Source organism: Lontra canadensis, unplaced genomic scaffold (assembly GCF_010015895.1).
Source record: "Lontra canadensis isolate GAN:19392208 unplaced genomic scaffold, GSC_riverotter_1.0 scaffold15, whole genome shotgun sequence".
NCBI lineage: Eukaryota > Metazoa > Chordata > Mammalia > Carnivora > Mustelidae > Lontra > Lontra canadensis.
The window spans coordinates 23060922-23083965 of record NW_022631009.1 but is presented as its reverse complement, the minus strand read 5'-3'; the positions used below and the strand labels follow the sequence as shown (position 1 = coordinate 23083965).

Here is a 23044-nt window from a genome sequence, read left to right as displayed (position 1 = left end):
CACGTCTCATTCTCAAGTTTCTTTTGGCGATTAAATAGCTCACTTTGCTGCAGTCCTACATCTCTTCGACCTGCCTGGTTTCTGTAAGACTACGTTAAGTGTTCCATGGCAAACACTTGTCTTCATGATTACTGCTGTTCTCAAAGCATCTCTCTCCTGACTCTTCCAGCACATCACTCGCATGACCCAAGTGACAGCCACGTCCCAGGAAACATGACAGATAGCCGATGCCACCATGTACCCCTTCCCCGACCCCAGCACCTCTCCCGTAAACCCCGGTTGGTTGGTGTCAATATTGTACTGGCTGTTACTTAGTTTAAAAGTAGCAACTATTCCACTAGTGACTTGGAAGAACCCCTGTATTTTCTAAAAATGCTTTGAGCATACTAATTATTTTTTTTTAGAACATCTGTCATGAGGAATATATTATTATGACTAAGCATACAGTATCAGGTTGACTAATGCTTCCTTCTTTTTCAGCTAACTGAGTTGAATACCTTCTTCTTGAAACATATCTTTGTGTTCCAAGCCAGTCATCCATTAAGTTGGTGTAGAATTCTCTTTATTGGTGGCATCACGGCTCCCACAGTGAGGTAATTCTATACAAGCGTGACTGTCATTTGAGCACATTAGCCTGCTGTGTATTCTCCTATTCAGCATAAGGAAAGTCATGTAAATGAGCAGATTTTCCATGAAAATATTAAAGGAATATATATTTGGATCTGAAGAAAATGTTTTGCTCTCATACCTCAGTCACATGAAGTGAGAACACCACACATGCCATTATCTTCAAACCTTTTTAGCGTCCTCACTGCTGTTCCTTTTCTACCCCCCTTGAAGATTTTTAAATTAAAAAAAAAGAACTTTTTTTCTAAAAGGAGGTGATCAAAAAATACGAAAGTTTTCATGGTTGATCAGAAGTCATAAATGACGTTACTTTAGAATGATACTTTACTCGCTCTTTTAGAGCAGTTAATTTCCATCTAGCAGTGTCCTTTCTGTCGTCCTCCAGGACAACTCACATAAGCTTGGATGTTCATGCTGTTTCCCCAATTCAGGTAGGGCCCCAGAGGTGAGACATTCTTTGGAAACTGCCCCTCATATAGACTGATCCCCGTGAATATCAGACAGACCTTGTTTCCTCTGTTTCATTCTTCCTACTTAGAGCTAACGGTATTTGGGTTTTACAGTTAATGTTGGAGCACTGGCATTGAGCAGCAAGAACACCAAAGAGATCTGCGCAGTTGATTCAAATATAAACTAAGCAGTTACAAGTGTTAGTTTTCCAGAAGCTGTGGGATAACTTAATTCACCATTTTCAGTATGCATGCAAACTACACAAGCAGAGGGCCTCACTTGCCAAGAAGAGTGGGTGTTCTCCTCAGTCTAACAGACCTCCTTACTCTGTCCAGCACCTCTTCTGTTCCTCATTAATTAGTACAAAAAGGAAGCAAATGCATATAGGTATAGATATAGATTATATATAATCATTATAAACATTTATTTAAATATTTTTATTTTTTTATTTTACATATTTTGTGTATTAACTTATATAGATTTAATATGAAAATATTTTTAAATACTTAAAAAAATTATATATGCTATATATCTGTATAGATATTTATATATCTACATCTATCTATATATAGTTCCCCCCAGATCCTGGATTGAGCAAACTTAGTAAGATACAACTGAGTCCTGCAGAATTAAGGGCCCAGAATTCCATCTCGGGCATTCATTGTGAACCGAATGAGAAACTAGCAGTTGGTAGGCAGGCGACGTTCTGACGTGTCACAGACCAGTGGCCTGTTGAAGTACTTTTCTTGTAAATATGCTATTTTCCCTTGGTGGCTTGGAACCTCCATCTCTCATTTAAAATTTAATTTCATTTGGGGCTCACAATGATCTTCAAGAAAGATTAGCAACAGCTCATTCGTAAAATTAGGAATAATCAACGAAGACAGTAAATGGGGAAAAGAAATCTCTTGTAAAAGAGAATCACAGGGACGCCTGGGTGGCTCAGTTGGTTGGACGACTGCCTTCGGCTCAGGTCATGACCCTAGAGTCCCGGGATCGAGTCCCGCATCGGGCTCCCAGCTCCACGGGGAGTCTGCTTCTCTCTCTGACCTTCTCCTCGCTCATGCTCTCTCTCACTGTGTCTCTCTCAAATAAATAAATAAAATATTAAAAAAAAAAACAATTTAAAAAAAAAAAAAAGAGAATCACAACCGGGCGCCTGGGTGGCTCAGTGGGTTAAGCCTCTGCCTTCAGCTCAGGTCATGATCTCAGGGTCCTGGGATCGAGGCCCACATCGGGCTCTCTGCTCAGCGGGGAGCCTGCTTTCTCCTCTCTCTCTCTCTATGCCTGCCTCTCTGCATACTTGTCATCTCTCTCTCTCTGTTTCAAATAAATAAATAAAATCTTAAAAAAAAAAAAAGAGAATCACAACCATATCTAATGGATTGTGAAATTTCAGTATCATTAAACAACTCAAAACAAAAACCAGAGACTAAATGTCCAGTATTTTGAGGGTTTTTTTTGAGAGCATAACCTTTTTGCCAAACCCTGTGGATTTCTACATGACTCTTTTGTTGTTGCTGTTTAAAAATCAGCCACTTTTTCTATGCTTTTTATGAACCAGAGGCATTTCCTATGCAAGAAGACGATATGACAAGCTGCTTTGAAAGATGGAGGTGTTCCTAGTGGGTCTTAACACATCCTCTCCAAGTAGCGAGTGCCAGGCCCCTAAAAGGAGAGGAAGCTTATAGGCTTCCAGATAAATCCTACATACAGACCACATCTCCCGTTTTCATCCCTTTTGATTTGACTCTCTTGCTTTGAGATGTTTGACTGAACATTCTTTGAATCTGGTAGTAGAAAGCACAGTCTAGGGGACTGGATGCCATTGGAGGGTAGAGTCACTAAACGGGTAAAGCACATCAGGTCATGAAGATGTAATGAGGCAGACCTGGATTCTTTATGACTAGAACTCTCCACTCAGGCCTCTGGGGTCAGGAGATGATAGTTCATGGATGACCTCCAGGTGTCCACAAATCCCCTGAGGCTTAATGCAAAATTGTGTGTGTGTGTGTGTTAATGTGCCTTTATCATAGGTTTCATTAAATCCTCAAAGGAGTCTGTGACCCCGAAAAGATGATGAGCTCCTGCTTCAGATGCTGCTTCTAAAGGGATAGATTGAGTTTTGGGGGTAGTTATGAGGGTCTAAGAGTGTGCTGTCCTAAACAGCCACCCCTGGAAATGTCACTTGTCTGTGTTAAAATGTGCTCCGTGAGGAAAATACACACCTTATTTTGTAGACTTAGTGCAAAAATAATATAAAATACTTCATTATAGCCATTTTCCATACATTGGATTAAATAACGTCTGTTACTAGAACGAATGTTATCTATTCCTTTTTCTTTAACATGGCCGCTGGAAGATTTTAAATTACACTTGTGGCTTGTATTATATATCTACTGGATGGTCCTGGCCTAAGCCTTTCAACTTCATATCATTGCCTCTTTTTTTCGGATCTCATCAGTAGCATTCAAAGTCGTTCGTATTCAGGGAACAGTGAGCTGCAGCCGGGGTCCCATTCTAGTTCCTGAGAGCCAAAAATGTGTGTGTGTCCAGCCTGGGTTACAGTCAGCAACCTTTGTCCTGGAGAATGCCGGAGGAGACAATTACTGACAGTGTACGTGACCCTCTGGAATGACTTCCTTGCAGAGAGACTCGAAGTGCCCATTCTGTCCCCGAATCAAAACCGCCTTCGAGAATAATTGGCCCTTTACGCCAAACTCTCTCCTCCTTCCAAACCCAAACCGAACTCCTAACCTTTTACAGGAATGTTTCAGCAGCACCGGCTTCCTGTTCCCTTGACTAGAGGTAGACCAGGCAGCTGGAGTATGTAGAACTAGGCAGAATATCTTTTATATTTACTGTGTCAAAGTGATTTAATTCTATACTGACCTCTTGGTCTTCCAGAAGCTCTCAATGAATTCCACCTTTGTTCTTTCAGGCAATACTATGCTTACCTCACCGACACACAGTGCAAACGCGTAGGAACACAGTGCTGGGTGTTTGGGTGAGTAATCTCTGTGCACGTTTCAAAACAGCTTTTAAGTTTCCTTGGTTATTTCTTGACCCTGAATTAAGTGTCTCTTGGTACAATTTTCCTGTGGAGGCTTAACTGTTGTTTTTATAGGCCTTTTCATTTTTTAACATTTCTCCTTTCTGATTTAAGTTTAGAATATTGTAGTTGACAATATTATAGAAAATAATCATAGAAAAGATGATAGACAAACTGCTTTTTAAGAAAAATAGGAAATCAAAAGATATTTTCTGCATAGAACTTGGGAGACATCATTCTTAACTATCGGGAACAAACTGAGGGTTTCTAGAGGGGAGGGGATGGGGGGAAGGGGTAGCTGGGTGATGGGCATTAAGGAGGCACTTGTTTTAATGAGCACTGGGTGTTACATGCAGCTGATGAACCACTAAATTCTGTACCTGAAACTAATCCCACACCTTATGTTAATTAACTTGAATTTAAATAAAATCTTGAAAGAAAGAAAAACGATTTGAAAGAGATCACAGGCTATCTAGTTTAGCCCCGCAGTGTCAAATGTGAGATCATCTTCAGTGTCTCAGGTAACCGGTTCTTTCGCGTAGGTATCACCAACAGTTTATCCTTCCACTTAGCGGCCGATGTTCCGAAGACACCCGGCAAACCCGTGTGTGCTATTCTGTCCCAGAGACTAGATCCAACACCTAGTCTAGGTTCTAAATTGAGTGTGGCGGCATAAAAAATATTCAATGAATACCCATTGTAGGGAAGAAATTACTACTTTCAACAGATTTTTAAACAGAGTTAACTTTCTTTTTCCCAGTTAAAAAGACAATACATAGGTATAGATTAAAAAAGTGGCAAAAGAAGAAGCTAAAGATGATCTAGAAAAGTCACCGGACCAGAGATAATTGTGGTTAACATTTCTGTTACTCCTTCTAAACATTTTTCTGTGTGTGTGTGTGTGTGTGTGTGTACGCACACGCACTCACACATGCGTGTGTCCAGCTGTCCTTTCAGAGTCTGAGGGGTTACTCAAGTTAGCTGTAGGCAGGCTTTTCCTCCCTCCTAGAGCACAAAGGCTCGTTGTCCTTGTATCTCGTACATTCTGTGATATAAACTGATTTTCCTACCCTAAGAGTAGCTTATTGGGTGATAACATGGATTAGCTTTCCACCATTGAGTGACATGACAGGAGAGAGAACTACCATGCACCGAGCAGAGGCCACGTGAGGGCACATTTGTTGAGTCATGTGAAAGAGGGACGTGGGCTCTCCTCCTCCCTGGCCTGCCCCAAGAGGACAAGAAGCATTGGTTTTGCATCTCCTTGTCCGCAGAGCTCCTCCACCACTTACGGGAACCTTCCATCCACATGCGGTTTTCTCTTTGTATTTGCAAGTCCTTGCGGGAGTCTTCACTCTGCTGCCAGCGGACGTATCTTCCACACAACCGTCCCTGTTTACCTGTTGAGGGAAAGGGGATGCTGCTCTGAGAGAGAGGAAGTGTTATGGCAAAGTTGGTTTCTCATCAGGCAACCAAAAGATACAATCCCCAGTGGTGAGAGAAAAGGCAAAATCAGCAGGGCCCGAGCGACAGAAAACACTGCTACAGAAAGTCGCATCTTGTTGAAGGGTACCAAATAGAATGAAGCAAAATGCAAAGGAGCGCTTCTGGGGCTTATTCACTATGCTTCTTGAAAATGGAGAGCTTCCAGAAGGGTGCTGTCAGGACTCGGGAATCTTGAGAACTAGTGGGCCATGCTGAAAATACCACAGGGCTCTCCAGTAATCACACACAGCCATCCACCTGGGCGTGTGGACACTGGCAAGGGCCACCTCCCGTCAGCTGGGGAAGGAGAAACAGCAGGGCCCGAGCCTTGTCTCTTCTCTCTGCAGCTTTGCCCCTCGGAGGCCGTCATCCCTCCTCTTCTGCCCCATCCCTCCTCCTCCTGTCTCCTGCTGCCCTCATCATGTGTTTTTCCATCCATCATCACCACAGCAAATGTTGGGCCACCTGAGTGGCTCCATCCGTTAAGTATCTGACTCTTGATCTCGGTTCAGGTCATGATCTCAGGGTTGTGAGCTCGAGCCCTGCATCTGGCTCAGCACTGAGCATGGAGCGACCTTGAGGATTCTCTCTCTCCCCCCCTCTGCCCCTCCTCTCACTCGCTCACGCTCTGTCTCTCTCACAAAAACAAAAACAAAACAGCAAGTGTTTAAATGTCTCATTTCTTTTAATAACTAGGAGCTGCTTTATAGTTTCCTTTTCACTAATTTTAGAGTCATTTCAGGCTTTAGCAGAGCGCGAAGATGTGGGGGAACAAAGTAGGAGCACCCCGTATTATAGTGACAGTGGAATTTGGCTTTGGGGGAGGTGGGCAGAGGAGGGGAAGAGGCAAACAGGACCACCTGAGGTGTCATTCCCCCCATTCCACAATTTTTTCTCCTGAAGAGAGCACTTTTTTCTTCTGTAAATAGTATACCCAGAGAAAGTTTGTATTAGTTGCTTGCTGATGTAACTAAATACAGACTTACAATGTGGTCTCCCACAGTCATGCCACAGATCTGAGCTTTTAAGCCTTTTATACTCAAATACGCTGTACCCAGCAGAGAGATAGACTCCATCCGGCTCCAGAATGGGAACCCCACCAAGGGGAAAGTGGTAGTGCGAAAAAGCCGGCCCCTTCTCTCTTTAGAAAGTCCCATTACGCCATTTCTAGCTCTGTGGGGGCATTAGGGCTAGACCGCTATGAACAGATTCCCCCGGTGTGCACTTTATACCATCTTTATCTTCATCTTTCTCCTCACTCAGCCCTCATCATAACTGAGTTTCCAAGTAAGAGAAAAGTAGCCTGATGTATAAAGAAAAGGTGTCTGATCACGAGGCCCTGAAGGAAGGTGTCCAACAAGCTTTGGCTGTTGGAGATGTGAGCCGTCACTTTTCCTTCTGGAGAAAGTTCCAGGGTGGGGCCTTGGAGGGTTGGGTAAGAGTCTACAGAGCCCTGGGGGCTCCAGGACCGCATACGTCTCACTGTAAGAACTGCCCTTTGCTCCATGTTACCCAAATGCTACTGTTTGACAGTCAGCTGCCATCTCCGGTGCCCTGCTGAACCGTTCTGGCCAAGGCCGGTCCCAAATCAGCAGGTCCTTCCTCCATCTGCAGCTCTCCTCTCCTCCCCAGCACCTGCCATCTTGAAACTTCAGCGACTGGCCTGGTTTTCCTCCTACTTTTTTGTTCCTTCTCAGTTTTCTCTGCTGGCTGCCCATTCCATGTCACTCCACTCCACAGTTTCTTATAATTGTGCTTGTTCTTCCAGCCGCCCCATCCCCCTTTTTTAAAGATTTTATTTATTTGTTTGGCAGAGAGACAGCAAGAGAGGGAACACAAACAGGGAAAGTGGGAGAGGGAGAAGGTGGCAGAAGAAGGAGAGCAGGGAACCTGATGTGGGGCTCAATCCCAGGACTCTGGGATCATGACCTGAGCTGAAGGTAGACATTTAACTGATTGAGCCACCCAGGCACCCCATCTTCCAACCTCTTCTCCCCCACACCCCCACACCTCCCCTGGAAAGATGGACAACAGTTGTGAGGCACAGGGCCCTTCCAGGAGGAGGATGTGTGCAAGGGGAACAGACCTCTGCGGGAGGTCTCATCCCATACTGACCTCTCCCAACACGGTCGGGTCCCCACCCCTGCTGCTAACCTTCGTTCACAGCCTCCTGTATCCTTCACCTTCTTCCCCGTCCACCCACCTCCATTCACACTGCTAGGGTAGCTTCATAGCCAATTTCCCTTTCCCACTGTCTCTCCTTTCATCCCATCCTCCTTTATCCCACCACTCCCTGCTTCCTTCCTCATAAACACCTCCACTGACAGCCCAAAACCTCTGGCAGTAGGTACAAAAATTTTTTTAGCAGCTGAATCCTGGTTCCCCAAATGATACCTTGCCCCAAATCCTAATAGAGAGCAAAAACAGGTGAGCAGAACTGTCGTGGGTATGCCACCCAGGACCCTTTGCCCCTCTTCCCACCCTTCCCACCTTGACCTTGGGGTTCTTGGGAAGTCAGAAAGTTTCATGGAATACAATCAAACCTTTTGTTTCTATCTGGTAAAACCTAGCGCTGCTATCACTTCTTGTAAGAAGGTGTCTTTTCTCACCTGAAGCAGAACCGGAACCCAGTTCCTGGGCACCTGTGTGGTTGTGTGGTAGATGTGTCCTGTGTGTACGTGTTTCCTTTCCACTGCGAGAATGTCCCACCATGAGCCATCGCAGCAGTGTATTCTCGTGCTGCCAGGGCGCAGGATGTGTGGTAAATTCCAGTTGCACCCAGGCCATGGCATTCTCAGAATCCTGAAGTGGGTTTTGTTGGCCAACTGAAAACTTCTCTGCTTCTACCGGCTGGCTCGTACGCCCAGTGCTTTTGTGTCTCAAGTTTCTGTAGTGTACCTGCGTCCATTCTTGTCCCACTCACTGAGGAGCTCCTTACCCCAGACTCTACGTTAATGGCATCTCTACTTGTACCGTGTCTGGAAGGAACAGGCTCCATAGGGGAGGGGAGCTGAGAAGGTCTAAGTCAGCAGAACAGCCCGGTCCCCAGGCAGGAGCAGCTCCTGCAGCCCAGGTGTTTGGCTGCCTTCTAACCTCGCTGATTAAAGATAAGGATGGGCGGAGGCATCAAAGGGAGTAGCAGCCCTACCTCATCCCATCAAACCACAGTTTGGCCACAGAGTTCATTCCGATAAAGATCAGAGAGATGGAATTTTGCGCCCCACCTGAGCCCCTTGGTGAGGAGGTTGTGCGGTCTCAGCTGACAGGCTCAGCAACAGCGGCTCCCCGTGTATCCAAGCCTTTGGACTCAGCCCTAAAGGAGCCGCCACTTGGGTTTTCTATCAGGTAGTTAGCCTTCCAGAAGGACTCCATCAGGATTCCCTCAGAGGGTCAGGGATGATGGGTGGGGGGCAATGACTGGTGGTAGAAGGGTCCATGTGATTATTGGGTTTAATGATCCCATTTCCCACCACTACTCACACCTCCACAGAGACTTCCCTGGTCCTGTCCCCAAATTGGAAGCCCCCCTGATCCTGCCCCCAGAATGACCATATTCAAATGGAATTGAGTCACGTTTGCTTTGCCTTTCATTTAAAACCCTTCCGCAGACTCAAAGCCAAGCCCTAGTGTGGTCCTCAAGACCCACGTTGCCCTGTGCCTCATCTCTGCCCCCTTCCCCTCACTTCCTGCCACGCCATTTTACTCTGTGGTCACATGCTCACTGCAGGGACCACGGCTTAGCTAAGATTCTTCAGCATGAAGGAGCCAGCAAATCCTAACCCTGAAGTCATTGACTGAAATGCTCTGCTGTCTTTAATTTCGCATCATTATGAAGACCCATTCTGAGTGATCCTGCTAGCATTTTCTTAAAGTAAAGGAACAAATTATCCTGTGGAACTTCCGTTTTAGTTTCGTGTGTGTGTGTGTGTGTGTGTGTGTGTGTATATGTGTATATACGTGCATACGGGGTCACAAAGAAAAATGTGTTTCTGTGGGTCTTGGGTCATAAAAGCTTGAGAATCACAGCCCTAGTTACTGTGTTTTTGAAAGGTGACTCGATGGAGTAGAATACCCAGAATTCTCACAGTAAACTCTGGATGTTTAGTCTGGCCTAAGGGCAGATGAGCACACTGACTTCCTGGGCTAAGCACTTGCTCTCGTGATTCTTCAAGAAGCCCCAGCCAAAGCTTAAGTGTTCTTTCCAAGTTTCCCCCCACCACCCCCCCCACCCTGCCGGGCACCTGCCTGCACTCTGCTGCCATCTAGCGTCACCTCACAGTCCAAACTTGAGCATCCTGGTGACACTCAGCCCTGCACTGGATCCCAGCTGGAATATACTTTGCTGGGGGGTGTGTGGGGTGGAGGTGGTCTTTAGAGATGCAGGCCAACCACTCCTAAACATTGTTTGGTCAGGGCTAGGGGAGAAGAGCCCCAAACTCTGTAACGATACACTAAGATTTTCTGCTTTGGCAGACAGGAGGCATTCCGTTGTTCAGAGCCGTCTGTACGTTTGCCCACGGCAGTGATCTTGGTGTCTGCCCATGGGTAGGGACACTGAGGATCTCCTGAGCCCCTTCTTGCCTTTTGAGAGAATATCTGTGTGACTACACCGGTCACCGAATGACCAGATTCCACCTGGAGTGAGGGACACCTAAAGTGGAGTCGTCTGAAATCAGCATTCTTGGGTCGTGTCTGGGATCACACAGCCAGCTCCTCTGGTCTTACCTTCAAGCTCTGAACCTTAGTAAAGTTCTGATCTTTATATTCATAAGTGAAGATGCAGAATGTAAAAGGGGCTTACCTCCACCCCCCAGCCACACCCCCACCTTTGCTCTTTTAACTAAGGAGTAAAACGAAATTGTTTTCTTTAAACTTTTTGTATTTGGAGGATAAAGGATTATTTATATGGTCAGCAGGAACGGGGAATATTGGATCTGGAAATGCTTAGAAGTCTGGGAGGGGAATGGGATTGCTGTCTTCAAGTCATTGAAAGACAGCTCGGAAGGCTCGAACTTGCCCCATATGACTAGAGGACAGAGTTAGGATCCTTGGGCAAAAGGGGGCAGATACCCACCTGAGACAAGGCAAATTTGGCAATGGCTAAGAGATTGAGTGGCAGAACAAGTGGGTTCCAACAGAGGCGGTGACAGTTCACCCCGAGGTGATAGGCTGAGATGGAGGCTTCCAGCTATTAAGATCCAGGAGCTGAGGTTTTGGTCTGGGAGAAAGGAAGATGTGAAAAATACTTCATTACATCTGGGGAGGTGTGGAGAGACAAATAGGCAGAACATGGGGGGGTTTAGGGCAGTGTGGCTCACCTGGAGGGTCCCGTAATGATCCATGCACATCACTGAACATTAGTTCAAACCCACAGAACATATGACGCAAAGAGCGAACGCTTACATGAATTGTGGTCTTTGGGTGATGGTGACACGTCCCTGTAGCCTCATCAGTTGTGACAAATGGACCCTTCCGGGGAGGGGTCGTGACCCTCAGGGAGGTAGATGGCAGATCTCTGTACTTTGCCTTCAGTTTTACTATAACCCTAAAGCTGCTCTAAAAAAATTAAGTCTTAAGAAAAATAACAATAAATAAACTTTGTATGCCATCTAAATATGTATGTTATTTCTGAAGAAATTGCTATGGAATAGAACAAGTATCATTTCTGGGGAGCCTGCTACCCACGTAGAATGATGGAATAAAGCGTATTTCTGGTAATGCATATGCCCAGCGCTGCACTGTTGATATGCATATGTATAATGCATAAGATAAGAAGAATTAATATTTAATCACTCATTCTGTCTGACTAGGGTCATCGGTTTCCTGGAAGCTATCGTGTGCATAAAATTTGGGCAAGATCTCTTCTCTAAGACCCAGATACTCTATGTTGTGCTCTGGCTTCTTTGTGTGGTAAGTCATTACTTTTTTACCCAAACGTGACAGCAGCACTCCCCATGGTGTCTCTTTAAAAAAACAAAACAATAATGATGAAAACCCTTGTACACCAAGTTCTTTTAGAAATTTGCAGACAGGACCTTCTATTTGTAATAACCCAAAACCAGCCACCAGTCTAAAGGTCAGGTTAAACACATGAGACCACCCAGCATCCAAAACGGGTCACCTGGGCAGGTGCTAGTCAAATGCCTTCTGCAGGTGCACCGTACGTGCTTTTATTCTGCTTTTGGGAGTTCAGCTCCATGAAGGGACAAGGACAGTTACCGTGCCCTGTAGCATATGTATAGCTGTACAAGGGTTTATGTACAAGATAGTGGACTCTGGTTTATTGGTCATGTGAGATGTTCTTGAAGGTAATCAGACCATGCAGTTTCTGCCTCACAGCCTGACTCTGATGGGCCAAGCCCTGTGGGTTGAGCTTCCTCTCTGAAGGGAAAAGCCCTTGGGGGCCTCTAGCTCCACTGTCCTGGGACTTTTTCCTCTTCTTTAAAATGAAGTAAGATCTTCCCCCATGAGCCTCTGTCTCATTTCTTAAATTCCACATCTGAATGAAATCATAATTATCTTTCTCTGATAAGGAAAGGGAGGGAAAAAGAAAATAAGACAAAACCAGAGAGGGAGACAAAGCATAGGAAACAATGGAAACAGAGTGTTGCTGGAGGGGAGGGGTGTGAGGGGATGGGGTTACTGGGGGATGGGCATTAAGGGGGGCACATGATGTCATGAGCACTGGGTGTTATATGCAACTGACGAATCTCTAAACTTTACTTCTGAAACTAATAATACACTCTGTTAATTAATTGAATTTAAATTAAAAGTGAACAAAGTAAGATCTTAACCTACCATTCTGTGTCTACCCTTCTTTTTTTTTTTTTTAAAGATTTTATTTATTTATTTGACAGACAGGGATCACAAGTAGGCAGAGAGGCAGGCAGAGAGAGGGGAGGAAGCAGACTCCCTGCGGAGCAGACAGCCCGATGTGGGGCTCGATCCCAGGACCCTGAGATCATGACCTGAGCTGAAGGCAGAGGCTGAAGCCACTGAGCCACCCAGGCGCCCCATGTGTCTACCCTTCTAAATTTGTTTTATTATTTTGGAGGAAAGTCTTATTTTACATTTAAGCTTAAGATTCTTCACTTTTCACTTACTTTGTCCAGAAAATGAACTCGGGCTTTCATTATGATCATAGAAAATTTCAAACATATGTGGAAGTACATGTCACCCATCCACTGTCCAGTTTCAACAGTGGTCACCTTATGGATTTCTTGTTTCCTTATATTCCCCACCCACCGTCCCCACGCTGAATTATTTTGAAGCAGATCCACCTTTAATAGTTCAGGATGCATCCCGAAAAGAAGGTCAAAATGTTTTTTTCTTTAATGCAACCACCGTACCATTGTGACACCTGAAAAAGAATAATTTCATAATATCAAATATCTAATCAATGTTCAGACTTCTAGTATTTTGTAAAATTTAGCATTTTTAGCAGTTTATTTGATAATCAAGATCCACTTGTTAGAATTGGCTTGCATGCCTTTTAAGTCCCTTAATGTACGTTTTCCCTCTGTCTCTAGCTATCTTTTCCAGTTCGTCAAAGGACCGAGCTTTGTTGTCCTGTAGATTTGCCCAGAGTCAGGATTTCACATTTTCTAGTGTACTCTGATTTAACACATGGCTTTGTCCTCTGTTGTTGTTTGTTTTTTTCCTTGCAAATTAGTAGTTGAATCTAGAGGCTTAATCAGATTTGGGTCTTTTTTTTTTTTTTTGCATGACTAAACTTTGTATTTTTAAGGTTTTTTGTTTTTTGGGGTTTTTTTTGTTTTTGTTTTTTGTTTTTGTTTTTTGCCTTTCATTTCACAGCGTCTATTTTTAGGGTCACTTATTAGAAATTTGAGCTGTGCCAGAGCACTTTGAGCCTGTTCTGTCCTGTTTTATCTTGAACAATGAAAGGGAATGATGATTTCTTTGTACCTGTACTCCAGAATTCATGTTCAAATGTATTTTTTCCATCCCAGTGAGACTAGATGTAAGAATCGGTTAGGAGAGCACATCAGAGGAGACTGGAGATTTTAACCATGTGCTTCTCACATGTCTCTCTGGCACGTGCCTCAGGTGGGTGAATTGTAGAATGACCAAATGCAGGAGATGACCAAATGCGGAGATGGGTGCTGCCCCCACCTGGTGGCAAAGCCCTGGGGACCGCCAAGAGCTTGAGGCAGGAGGAGGACTCCCAGGACGGGGGCAGCACCCTTCTCACAGTATCCATGTACAGCCCCACCCTGGGGCACCAGTGGCAGCAAGGCCTTCCCAAGGCCGTGTCCAGGAAGCCCTCTCTAGTCACCTGCCCTGCGGGGCTCCTCCAACCTCTCTTTAAGTTTTAGAGACTTTTCTCTATTTTACTTATTTGGCACTTAGCCTACGCTCCCTTACGTCGGTCACTTTTGGTTTGCCTTGGTGTCTGTGTGATTGTCACTTTATCGAGGACATGGTGAACCACATCTTGTCCACGCGTTGGTCTGTCCTTCACCTAGCGTGGTCCTTGTAAGTCTGTCATTTGCTCACACCTAGTGAGTGTTCCTCAGAGCGGTCTCTGAAGCCACCCACAGACAGCTGGCCAGGATAAGATTGTACTAACGCTCACTGGGGGCCATTCACTTCTCATGAATGGCACGTTTGAGGATTTCTTGGAGGGGAGGCACTTTATTAGCCCTCTTTTATAGATGAAATAAAGGCCCAGAGAGGTTCACGAGCTGGCTCAAGGTCACACAGATGGTGAGGGCAGAGCTGGGGCCAACATCCAGATGATCTGGCAAGAGAGTTCCTGTCCCCCCAGCAAAGGCTCCCCCTTTCAAGGATCCCCAGGTCCAAATGGGAATGATCCGTGCAAACGAACCACGTTCCTGTGTGACAAACAGTACGAAGTGTGTGTACCTAGAGCTGAAGGGAGCACTGGACGGAGAGCACCACACGAGCTGGTGAGTTGCCGAAGTCTCCCAGGATGTACCATGCGAGCAGGGTTTTGAAGGGTTGCAGTGGATGCCCTCCCAGCCCTCAGGTGCCCCAGCTAAAAACCTAAGGGCTGCTTCCTCTCCTCTGCCCCTCTTGAAACCAGCGGGTCACCAGGTTCTGTCCACCCAGCTCCCTCCCCTTCTCCCCACCCCCGCTGTCCCTGCAGCTGTCTGGACATGCACTTCCTCCGCATTCTGCCCCTCGGCCCCATTCTCTACGCTGCCCCCCCACCAGCTTCTGGGACTCAGACCTGACTCTCTTGCCCTCCTCAGAACCATTCCCTGTCCTCGGGGGCTGGAGAAGGCCCAGTAATACAACATTTTTCAATTCAGAATAGTTCAAGGATAGGGTGAGAGAAGGCTGTGGAGATCAGCCTAGCATCTCTCTTACTGAGGATACACATTTTTCAGCATCAGCTTTCGAAGCATGGCGACAAGGGGCTTCTGAAGAGTGAAGCCCAGAATGAGACGCACTCTCAGGCCCCAGGAAGCAGGTCTCCTCATAAGGTGTGGGCGGCCTAGCACCCATGGAAGGACAGGAAATGTCCAGCTTCCTTATCTCAGATTCAGCCATCAGTGAAGAGAGAACTCTTCTCCAGGGAAAGGTGTCAGGGGTGGAGAGAGGCAGGATTATACCAGCAAAGCTCCTCTGTGTAGAAAGAAGTGTCAAGAAGGAAGAAGAATCCCAGTCACAAAACCTACCAGCTGCAATGGGAACTCTTCTGTGTGTGTTTGGACGGTCGTCATCGGGAGCCCTCATCATACTCACCCTCTTGAACTTGATTCTCAGGCTACCGCAGACGACTCTTAGTCACCTCAATGAGTCACCCTTCCAGACTTCTCTTATCTTCACCCAGGGTGCTTTCTTTGCCTCATCTGAATGCTTTCCCCTGCTTTTTCTACCCAGAGATGAATGCCAAGACCAGACTTCGGTTCCACCCTCCATGAAATGCACCCTGCCAGCGGGCTGGTCAACTCCCCTTGGGGAACTGCTCACACCTGGCACATACTTCTTTGAGTTCGAGACTCAGTGTCACATAATTTTGGGTTCTTTACATCGTCTCCTCAGCATTGTACCTCTTGCTTACAAAGACTGTTTTTGTTGTCCTCTTGTCCCCACTGACTCTAGTACCTGCAGTCTCTGACGCATTGGACTGGGCAAATGCATGGAGAATGAAGGAGTGGGTTCGAGAGATAGAGACCAGGAGAGACATCCAGGCAGGCTGAGAGGCATGTGCAAAGATGTGCATCTGCGCCTGTGCCCAGCATCTCAGGAAAACAGCTCCCCCGTGGGGGAGTGAGAGTGAGGAGAGTAAGGTGGGGGGAGGGAACAAGGGACTTCTGCTTCAGAAGGACACTTGTGTGTCTGTAGTTGGAGATCCAAGGACAGTCATTCAGTAGGAAGACAGTGGTTCTCAGAGAAAGGCTGCATGGGGTGGGAGAGTCTGGAGTGAGGAGAGGTGCTGTCTGAGAGTACTGAGGGTCCCACGCAAGAAATGACAGAAGGTTGGATTTGAGAGCTGTTGAAGAGGTCAGCTCCACAGGTCACCACGCTCCTTGTGATAGCATGAGGGCGACTCTAGGGTTTCTAGTTTGTGCCCCTGGGTGGCTTTTGGGGTTAGTCACAGATTGGGGGATATCAGAGAAGCCCATTGAGTTGGAAAGATGAATTTGATGAGGGCTTTGGGGTTTGAGGGACCCTTAGAACTTAGAGGCAAAGATGTCCTGTATCACTGGAAATTCCAGTCGGTCCAGTAACACAGGAAGACTTCATCAGCGGTGGAGGTGCAGGAGGTGAGGGCCACTGGTGCACAGGGCGAGGCTGGAACCACTGGATTAGGTCAGGGGAACAGAGCGGGGGCAGGAAAACTGGCCAAGGATGGGATTCTTTGGAGCAGCAGCCGCATTTAGGAGGCCGGCCTGAGAAACAGCCCCAGGAGATCAGGACTTTGAAGATGAAGACTGCCCTGATGAGTGTTATTAGTGTTAGTAGTGCCACAGAGGGGGACCTGGCCTGAACAGAGGCCATTGGCTGTGTTGGTTAGGGGTCCCCACTGCCCATATTCAGGGCCTTTATTAACCATCAAGATGGATCTGAAACCCAGGAAGGAGGTGAACCTTATTCAGTAAGAGTTAGGTGTGGCCAGGCCTCCTTACTACTCAGAGAAAGACAGACCCTGATTATTACCCCTGCTTGGTAGGAGGACAGATCCAGACTTTGAGATGATCGCAGACGCAGAGTTCGCGTCTGCTGCTCCTAGGCAGTTGTCTGAGCAGTCGTCCTTAGTTTGCCTGCTCGGTACTCCAAGTGGAAGCCAAGCCAGGTCTGACCACGCCCTGATTGCCGCCACACACCCCCCCCCCCATCCCCCGGCTGTGTGCTGCTTTGGCCCTCATCCCACATGTTTTTGTCTTTTTTTCCTTGCTCTTTCTTTAAACAAAATCTGTACAATTGCTATTTTAAATCCAGGCCTTGGCATTTTAAGTGGATACACACCTAGATTTTCGCAGATGTGATTGCAAACCTATAAATTAAAAAGCTTTGTCTCCTGGGACAAGTGTGAAGTGGGCCTCTAAGTACCCAGGTGAAGTGATAAATCTGGCCACCACAGCAGGCCCTTTGTGTGTCGATTGTGATGATAAGCACCTGTCGCTCACCACCTGCCAGTGTTTGCCTGCCCGCAAATTGCTAAGCCCCAGCTGCCCCTCCCTGCCCGCCCACCAGCCCCCCTCCACCCCCACCAGGGACAAGGCTGGGGAAGGTGGAGCACCACATTCCTGCCCTCTAGTGGGCAGAATTTGCAATGACCGCCATCCCCGTGCTCACTGCCCCTTAACGCTAGTGGAGTGAGGACAGCTATCTGGCCAAACTCCTGGTCTGGGGAGGTGGAACCTGCCCACCCCCCCAACTCCCACCCCCAAACCTAGGACAGTCTGTTTTGCTCTTTGTAAAGGAGCAAGCACATCCTTAAGTTTGACACTATGCAAATCCTCTAGGCTTCCCCACTCTTTCCCCCCAAGTGGTACACTTAATGGTGGTGTATATTAGAAATCTTGAGCAAGTCCTAGAATATGCTAAAGCTTAGGCGTTATGTTCATTTTATCATCTTAATATATTCATTCATTGTCTAACTTTTTGATGGGGGAGGATATGAGCTTTCTTTTCTTTAAATCCCTCACCTGTGGACGTATGCCCTCTTGCATATGGCTTTAAAATAAAATGAACCAGTGGGTCTTCCATTTCATGTTGTCTCCACCACACCAGTATTCCCACTTCATGGACGTGGATGCAGGCCCTCCAGAGCCCTGGGACTCCTGTCTTTTTTGCACTTAAGGTGATGCTGTGTACCCAACAGATGCTCCGTAAATGTGGTTGACTGACAGGATCTGGGCCAGAGCCAGACTGCTCACTGCGGTGATGAGAACTGATGAGAGCTCAAAGTCCCCGCCTTCCTAGCGGGCTCAGCTCTGATCTGGAGTCCAGGCCGTGCAGGGGGATGCTGCTGGTGCTGGCTGTTTCCTTGATGCTTTTCTTTCTCCAGGGGTGGATAAATGGATGGACGGATGGATAGAGATGTGAGGATGTACAGACATAAAATCAATATAGGATCCAGGAATACCAAGAGACCTGCGTCCAGGCCCCAGTTAGCCACATATTAGCTGTGTGCCTTTGAAAAGGCCATTCACCTCTCTGAACCTTCATTCCTCTTCTGTGAAATGAGAGGAGTGGAAATGAGTGCTATCTGAGGCAGCCCTTTGGGATCTAAAGTTACGATTCTCAGAAAGAACTAAACTGACTCAAGAAGAGAATGTTCTACTCTGATTTTACAACTGTTCTTATGGTTGGTTCAAGGTGACAGTCCCCAACAGGAAATGCAGGGGAAGAGACAGTGGTCAGACAATGAGGGTGCTCTGGTGTCAGTGAGTACCTAAGGCAAGGCATTCTGAAGAAACAGGACTGGGAGGGACAATCACTTTATTTTGGTGATTCACTTAGGGTGGGAACCTCAGGCCTTGGAGGGCCTGGGGGGAACTCATCTGTCCTCACTCTCCCCCTCACTCTCCCCGTCTCCTTCAGGTGCTCCCAACAAGACAACCAGAAAGTTCTCCCTGGTTTTTAGTGGTTTGGCATATTTGAAGACATTGGATTTCCATAGGTGCTATTCTTTGCTTAAATTAGAGTATAATTTAGGGTGTGGTGCAAGGTGGGTGGGGAATTGTCTGGGGAAGTAGAAGTTATCCCTGCCTCTGGGTACCCGAAGACCGCTCCCTTCCCATTTCACTCGGGGGCTTGTTTCTAAAGCAGTTTTGTTTTCTCCGTGTTTTCCTGTGGACTTACAGGAGAAAAACAAAAACATCCAGAACTGGGGTTGAGGCAGGGCCATGGAGACAAAAAAAGGAGCTGAGAAAGCGGTGCAGAGCCACAGGCAGAGTGTCCCGCAGTGCCTGCCCCCAACTCAGACACTGCGGACTCCATGCCCTCCAGAGCCACTGTGATCCCAGACCCAGGGAAACTCCTCTCTCATTTACAGCTCCTCTCCCCCACAGAAGCCGACCAGCTGAGTCCTCGTAACTTCCAAGTGCTGGTGGCAGAGGAAGGGTCATGAGAACCAGACAAAGTATATAAAATCCTATATGCCCTCTCAAGGAGCACCTGCAGAGTGTGCAGAGAATGCTTCCCATCTTATCCGCCATCGAGAAATGATCTTGCATTCTGATTATCGGCGTCATTAGTAGTCACGAGGATCTCTAGTGTCCTAGGAGAGATACAAGCCATCTTGTATGTGTTACAGGTTGAAACCCTGAAATCCCGGGAAATGGGATTTTTTTGGTGCCACACTGTGTGCTTGTTTTTCTCTTCTAGGCTTTTACCACTTTCCTGTGTCTCTATGGCATGGTTTGGTACGCTGAGCACTATGGTCACCGAGAAAAGGTATGCAAAGGCCCCTCTTTAAAATGATCATGTCCTGCTTGGAGCTTTGTGGGGGCAGGGGTGGCGTTCATCTGAGAACATGGCGTGGCCATCATGGGGAACACACGCCTTCTGTCCTGGCCACGGCAGAAACATAACGGGTTCAGGATTCGTCCCCTATCAGTGGCTGCCCATGCTTGCGAGTGTTCTGCTCAGTCGGTCACTATTTCTATCCTCCTTTTGCAAGGGGTTTAAGACCCTGTTAATGGGTCTGTTTAAAAAAATAAAATTACACAGAGAGCCCTGGACTGGTGTTTGGAAGACTGGGATTTCTTCCTGGCTCTTGGACGTTGTGTGTGTCTCTCTGTGATCCAGCCTGGGGCTCCCCCTCCTCAAATGCCTGCCCTGCCGGCCTCATAGAAGACACAGGGATTACAGTTAGCGGCCTGAAAACGCTGTGCTACGTTGATACTCTACCTCAACGTGTCATATCTTCTTCAGTAAAATACGGCTTTCATCCTTGACTTACACCCTAAGTCTGAGGAACTGACAGTACTTTCTAGAAGATTGACACTGTAGCCCTGGGAGACAGTCGTGGTTTTATAGCGAAGAAAAAGAAGCGTGAGGAGGTTCTGCCACTTGCCGGGGATGCAGGGGTGGAGCAGCCTGGCTTGCCAGCCTGCCCCCATCACTCCCCCTCATCCCCTCACCCCCCTACCCCGGGGAGTACTTGAAGTTCCATCACTAAGTCCGCTTCTCTCCCTAGACGTACTCAGAGTGTGAAGATGGCACCTACAGTCCAGACATCTCCTGGTCTCATGGGAAAGGCTCAAAAGGTATCTCTCTCTTACTCATTGCTTAAAAATTGTATTGGGTTCTCTTCCTCCCTGAGGCCCAGTAAGGAGATTTGAAAGCAGTATTTATCCTCTGAATGTTGATAAATGTACACCCCAAAGTCTCTCAGACCTGCCCATCACATGTCATCCATTACCTGTTCATGAAACCTGCAGGGTACTGGCGGGGTCTACCCAAAAGACTGGTCTCATGAGAAGAGGCGCCGTGTGGTTCTGCCTCTTCTGAGACGGGAAGATACCACGGGGCCTGCCCCCATCTCAGGCAGCCTGATGGGAATGTTCTTCCTCCTGACTTTGATCATGAGTGGAAAGAGGAAGAATTACAAACCAGGAGGCGAGGTCTCTCAGAAGAGGTGGATTGATTTAAGTGTATTTGTTCAAGAGGCAGATGAGTATAAGAGAGATTTTGGGAGTGGAGCCAGGGATCTCCCACTGGCCTCTGTAGGGAGCCTTTGGGAAAGATTTGAGGCCACCTGGCTGTTTTAAAGAAGGAGGCTTGTGGAAAGATACCACTGGACAGTCCTCTCTGGTCAGTTCTCATGAGCCGATTGGACGTCTTGGCCAAAGGGAGGGAACTCTGCATGCTGGAGACCATGAATTCAAGCTCACAGAATTGCTCAGAGGAACCACTGTCCCACAAAGAGGAAAGCACTGCCACTGGCATTGCTTTCGTGAGGTTTTTTGGGGCCAAGCTTTTCAGAGTTTTTTCTAGGGAAGAGGCGAGCATGCCCTCTGCTGAGTGGCCGGGCGCCCTTTCTGCAAGTCCTGAATCCGTGTCGATGGGTACCCTGCTCTGGAATGCTAATAGTAGTGGGCCAAGGGGCTCCCTCATTCAGAACTGTCTCCTCACAGATCAATTCTTGGCACTTCGAAGCCCTTCTCTGTTGAAAAGAAGACTGCAGGAAGGAAGCAGTGGTAGAGATACGTTTAAATGAAAGGTAGATAAAATAGTTCAAAAAAAGAACTTGAGTGTGGTGAAAGAATCCACTGGACTAAGCCAAACGGCCCTTGCCATGGAGACCAAAATCTGGGAACTTGTTATGTTTTTAGTGGCTCTGGTGGTGGAGGGCCTGGATCTGAGCCCTGGAGCAGAGAACTGTCTGCCTTGACTGCTGGGCTGGAGGGCGGCCATGTGCTCCGCCTTAGGACAGAGGCAGCCTGATGCCCAGCAGTTCTGCTTCTCTCCCAAGCCTCGCTCACACCCCACTCCCTGGGAGGCCCACCCCCAGCCACCTCCCCTACTTCCACCTTCCACCTGGCTGACCCCTGCTGGCTGCTCAGGCATCCGGCTGATGTGGAAGTTTCTCTCTGAGGTCCCAGACAAACAGTAAGCGTGCCTGAGACGGTGCTGTCCCTGCAGCCCAAGAGCATCTCGAAGGTGTGTGGCATCTTCTGCGGGAGGCTCCAGAGGGATCCTGAGCAGCAGGGGCCCAGTTTTTAAAGCTGTTCAGTGGCTCAGACGATAGAGGTCATAAGAGCCTTAATTTTGTAGCGTCCGGAATCCTTCCGGGGGGAGATGTAGAAACTCTAGTGCATCCACCCGTCAGGGCACAGAACTCTGGGTGATGCCTCCCTTGATTGTGAGAGTAGACTCGACACCCATGTGGTGTCATTGTTCTTCCTTGTGCTTTGAGTTGGTTTGTCCTCTCCCTTTGTCGTGAGTGCAATCCACCTTACACAGCGAGAATGTAAAAGTTCTTCAGGGAACCGCCCCCCCATCTCCTTGCACAGGCAGGCAGTACCAGCCTGGTGCTGGGCTTCTGGGCCTTGCCATCCTGTGTTCACCAGGCCACTAGATGGAGTGCAAGTATCAGCAGAAGAGCCCGCACTTCGGGCAGGCCCCAGACGGCAGATGGCTGGAGCAGGGAGTCTCTGAGTCTGAGGCGTGAGCCCCCAGCCCCCCACAGCCATGGTGATGGCGTGTTCTCCTTCCTTTGGCCAGGTTCTGAAGATAGCCCACCCAAGCATCCAGGCAACAACGAGAGCCACTCTTCCAGAAGAAGGAATCGGCATTCCAAGTCAAAAGTCACCAACGGAGTGGGAAAGAAATGAAAAAATGCCTGGCTCGTCGCAGATGTCCCAGAGAGTGCCTAGAACTGAGAGGGGAAACGGGATGGTGTGGACCTCCCCGTGCGGAGGGCAAACACGCAGTGCCATCGGGACGAGGAGAGGGGGCTCGGGGGTCATTATTTGAGAGCGTGAGTCTTGTTTCCCATAGACCCGGCCACCCTGGGCAGCTCATTGCCTGGGATCCTTTGCCAATTCAGGGTCTCTTCCAACTTCAGCACTTGCCATGTGGTCACTGGGAGGTGTGCGGAGTGCTGGCCGGGTGGGGGCTCCCTCCCCGCTGCCCAGGACAGCCCTGCGTTGGTGTGTCCTGTGGTCATGGGGCCAGAGACGGGCGTTCGCGGCACGTGCAGACTGGTGACCGGTCTTTATTTTCACGAATCCGCCTCTCCCTTTGGACCAATGGGTCCATGTTCAGGCCCCCATTCTGCCTTCTATTTTATCGTCGTTAGTATTTGATTTTAAGTTAGAAGCCACTGCTGAAGTTGAGTTGAGGAGGGCGCTTCCCTCCCCGGAGGAGGGGAGGAGGGCATCTGTGTCGCTCTCTCGCAAACCCGTCCCCTCTTGAGGACCTTACACCACCCGCGGTGGGAGGAAACCGGTCTGAGCAAAGGGTCACTGTTCACAGAGGCTC

General features: G+C 47.8%; 1 protein-coding gene across 1 annotated transcript in view; it reads left to right on the top strand.

The window, feature by feature from the left end:
- Positions 1–22663, top strand: part of PTDSS1 (phosphatidylserine synthase 1) — a 68233-nt gene extending 45570 nt beyond the window's left edge. The window contains exons 8-13 of the mRNA XM_032858652.1: positions 481–593; positions 4019–4084; positions 11425–11524; positions 19442–19510; positions 20256–20325; positions 22286–22663. Coding sequence (XP_032714543.1) covers positions 481–593; positions 4019–4084; positions 11425–11524; positions 19442–19510; positions 20256–20325; positions 22286–22395 — 528 coding nt within the window. The 3' untranslated portion in view covers positions 22396–22663. The remainder of the gene's footprint in view (positions 1–480; positions 594–4018; positions 4085–11424; positions 11525–19441; positions 19511–20255; positions 20326–22285) is intronic.
- The last annotated feature ends 381 nt before the right edge of the window (positions 22664–23044 follow it).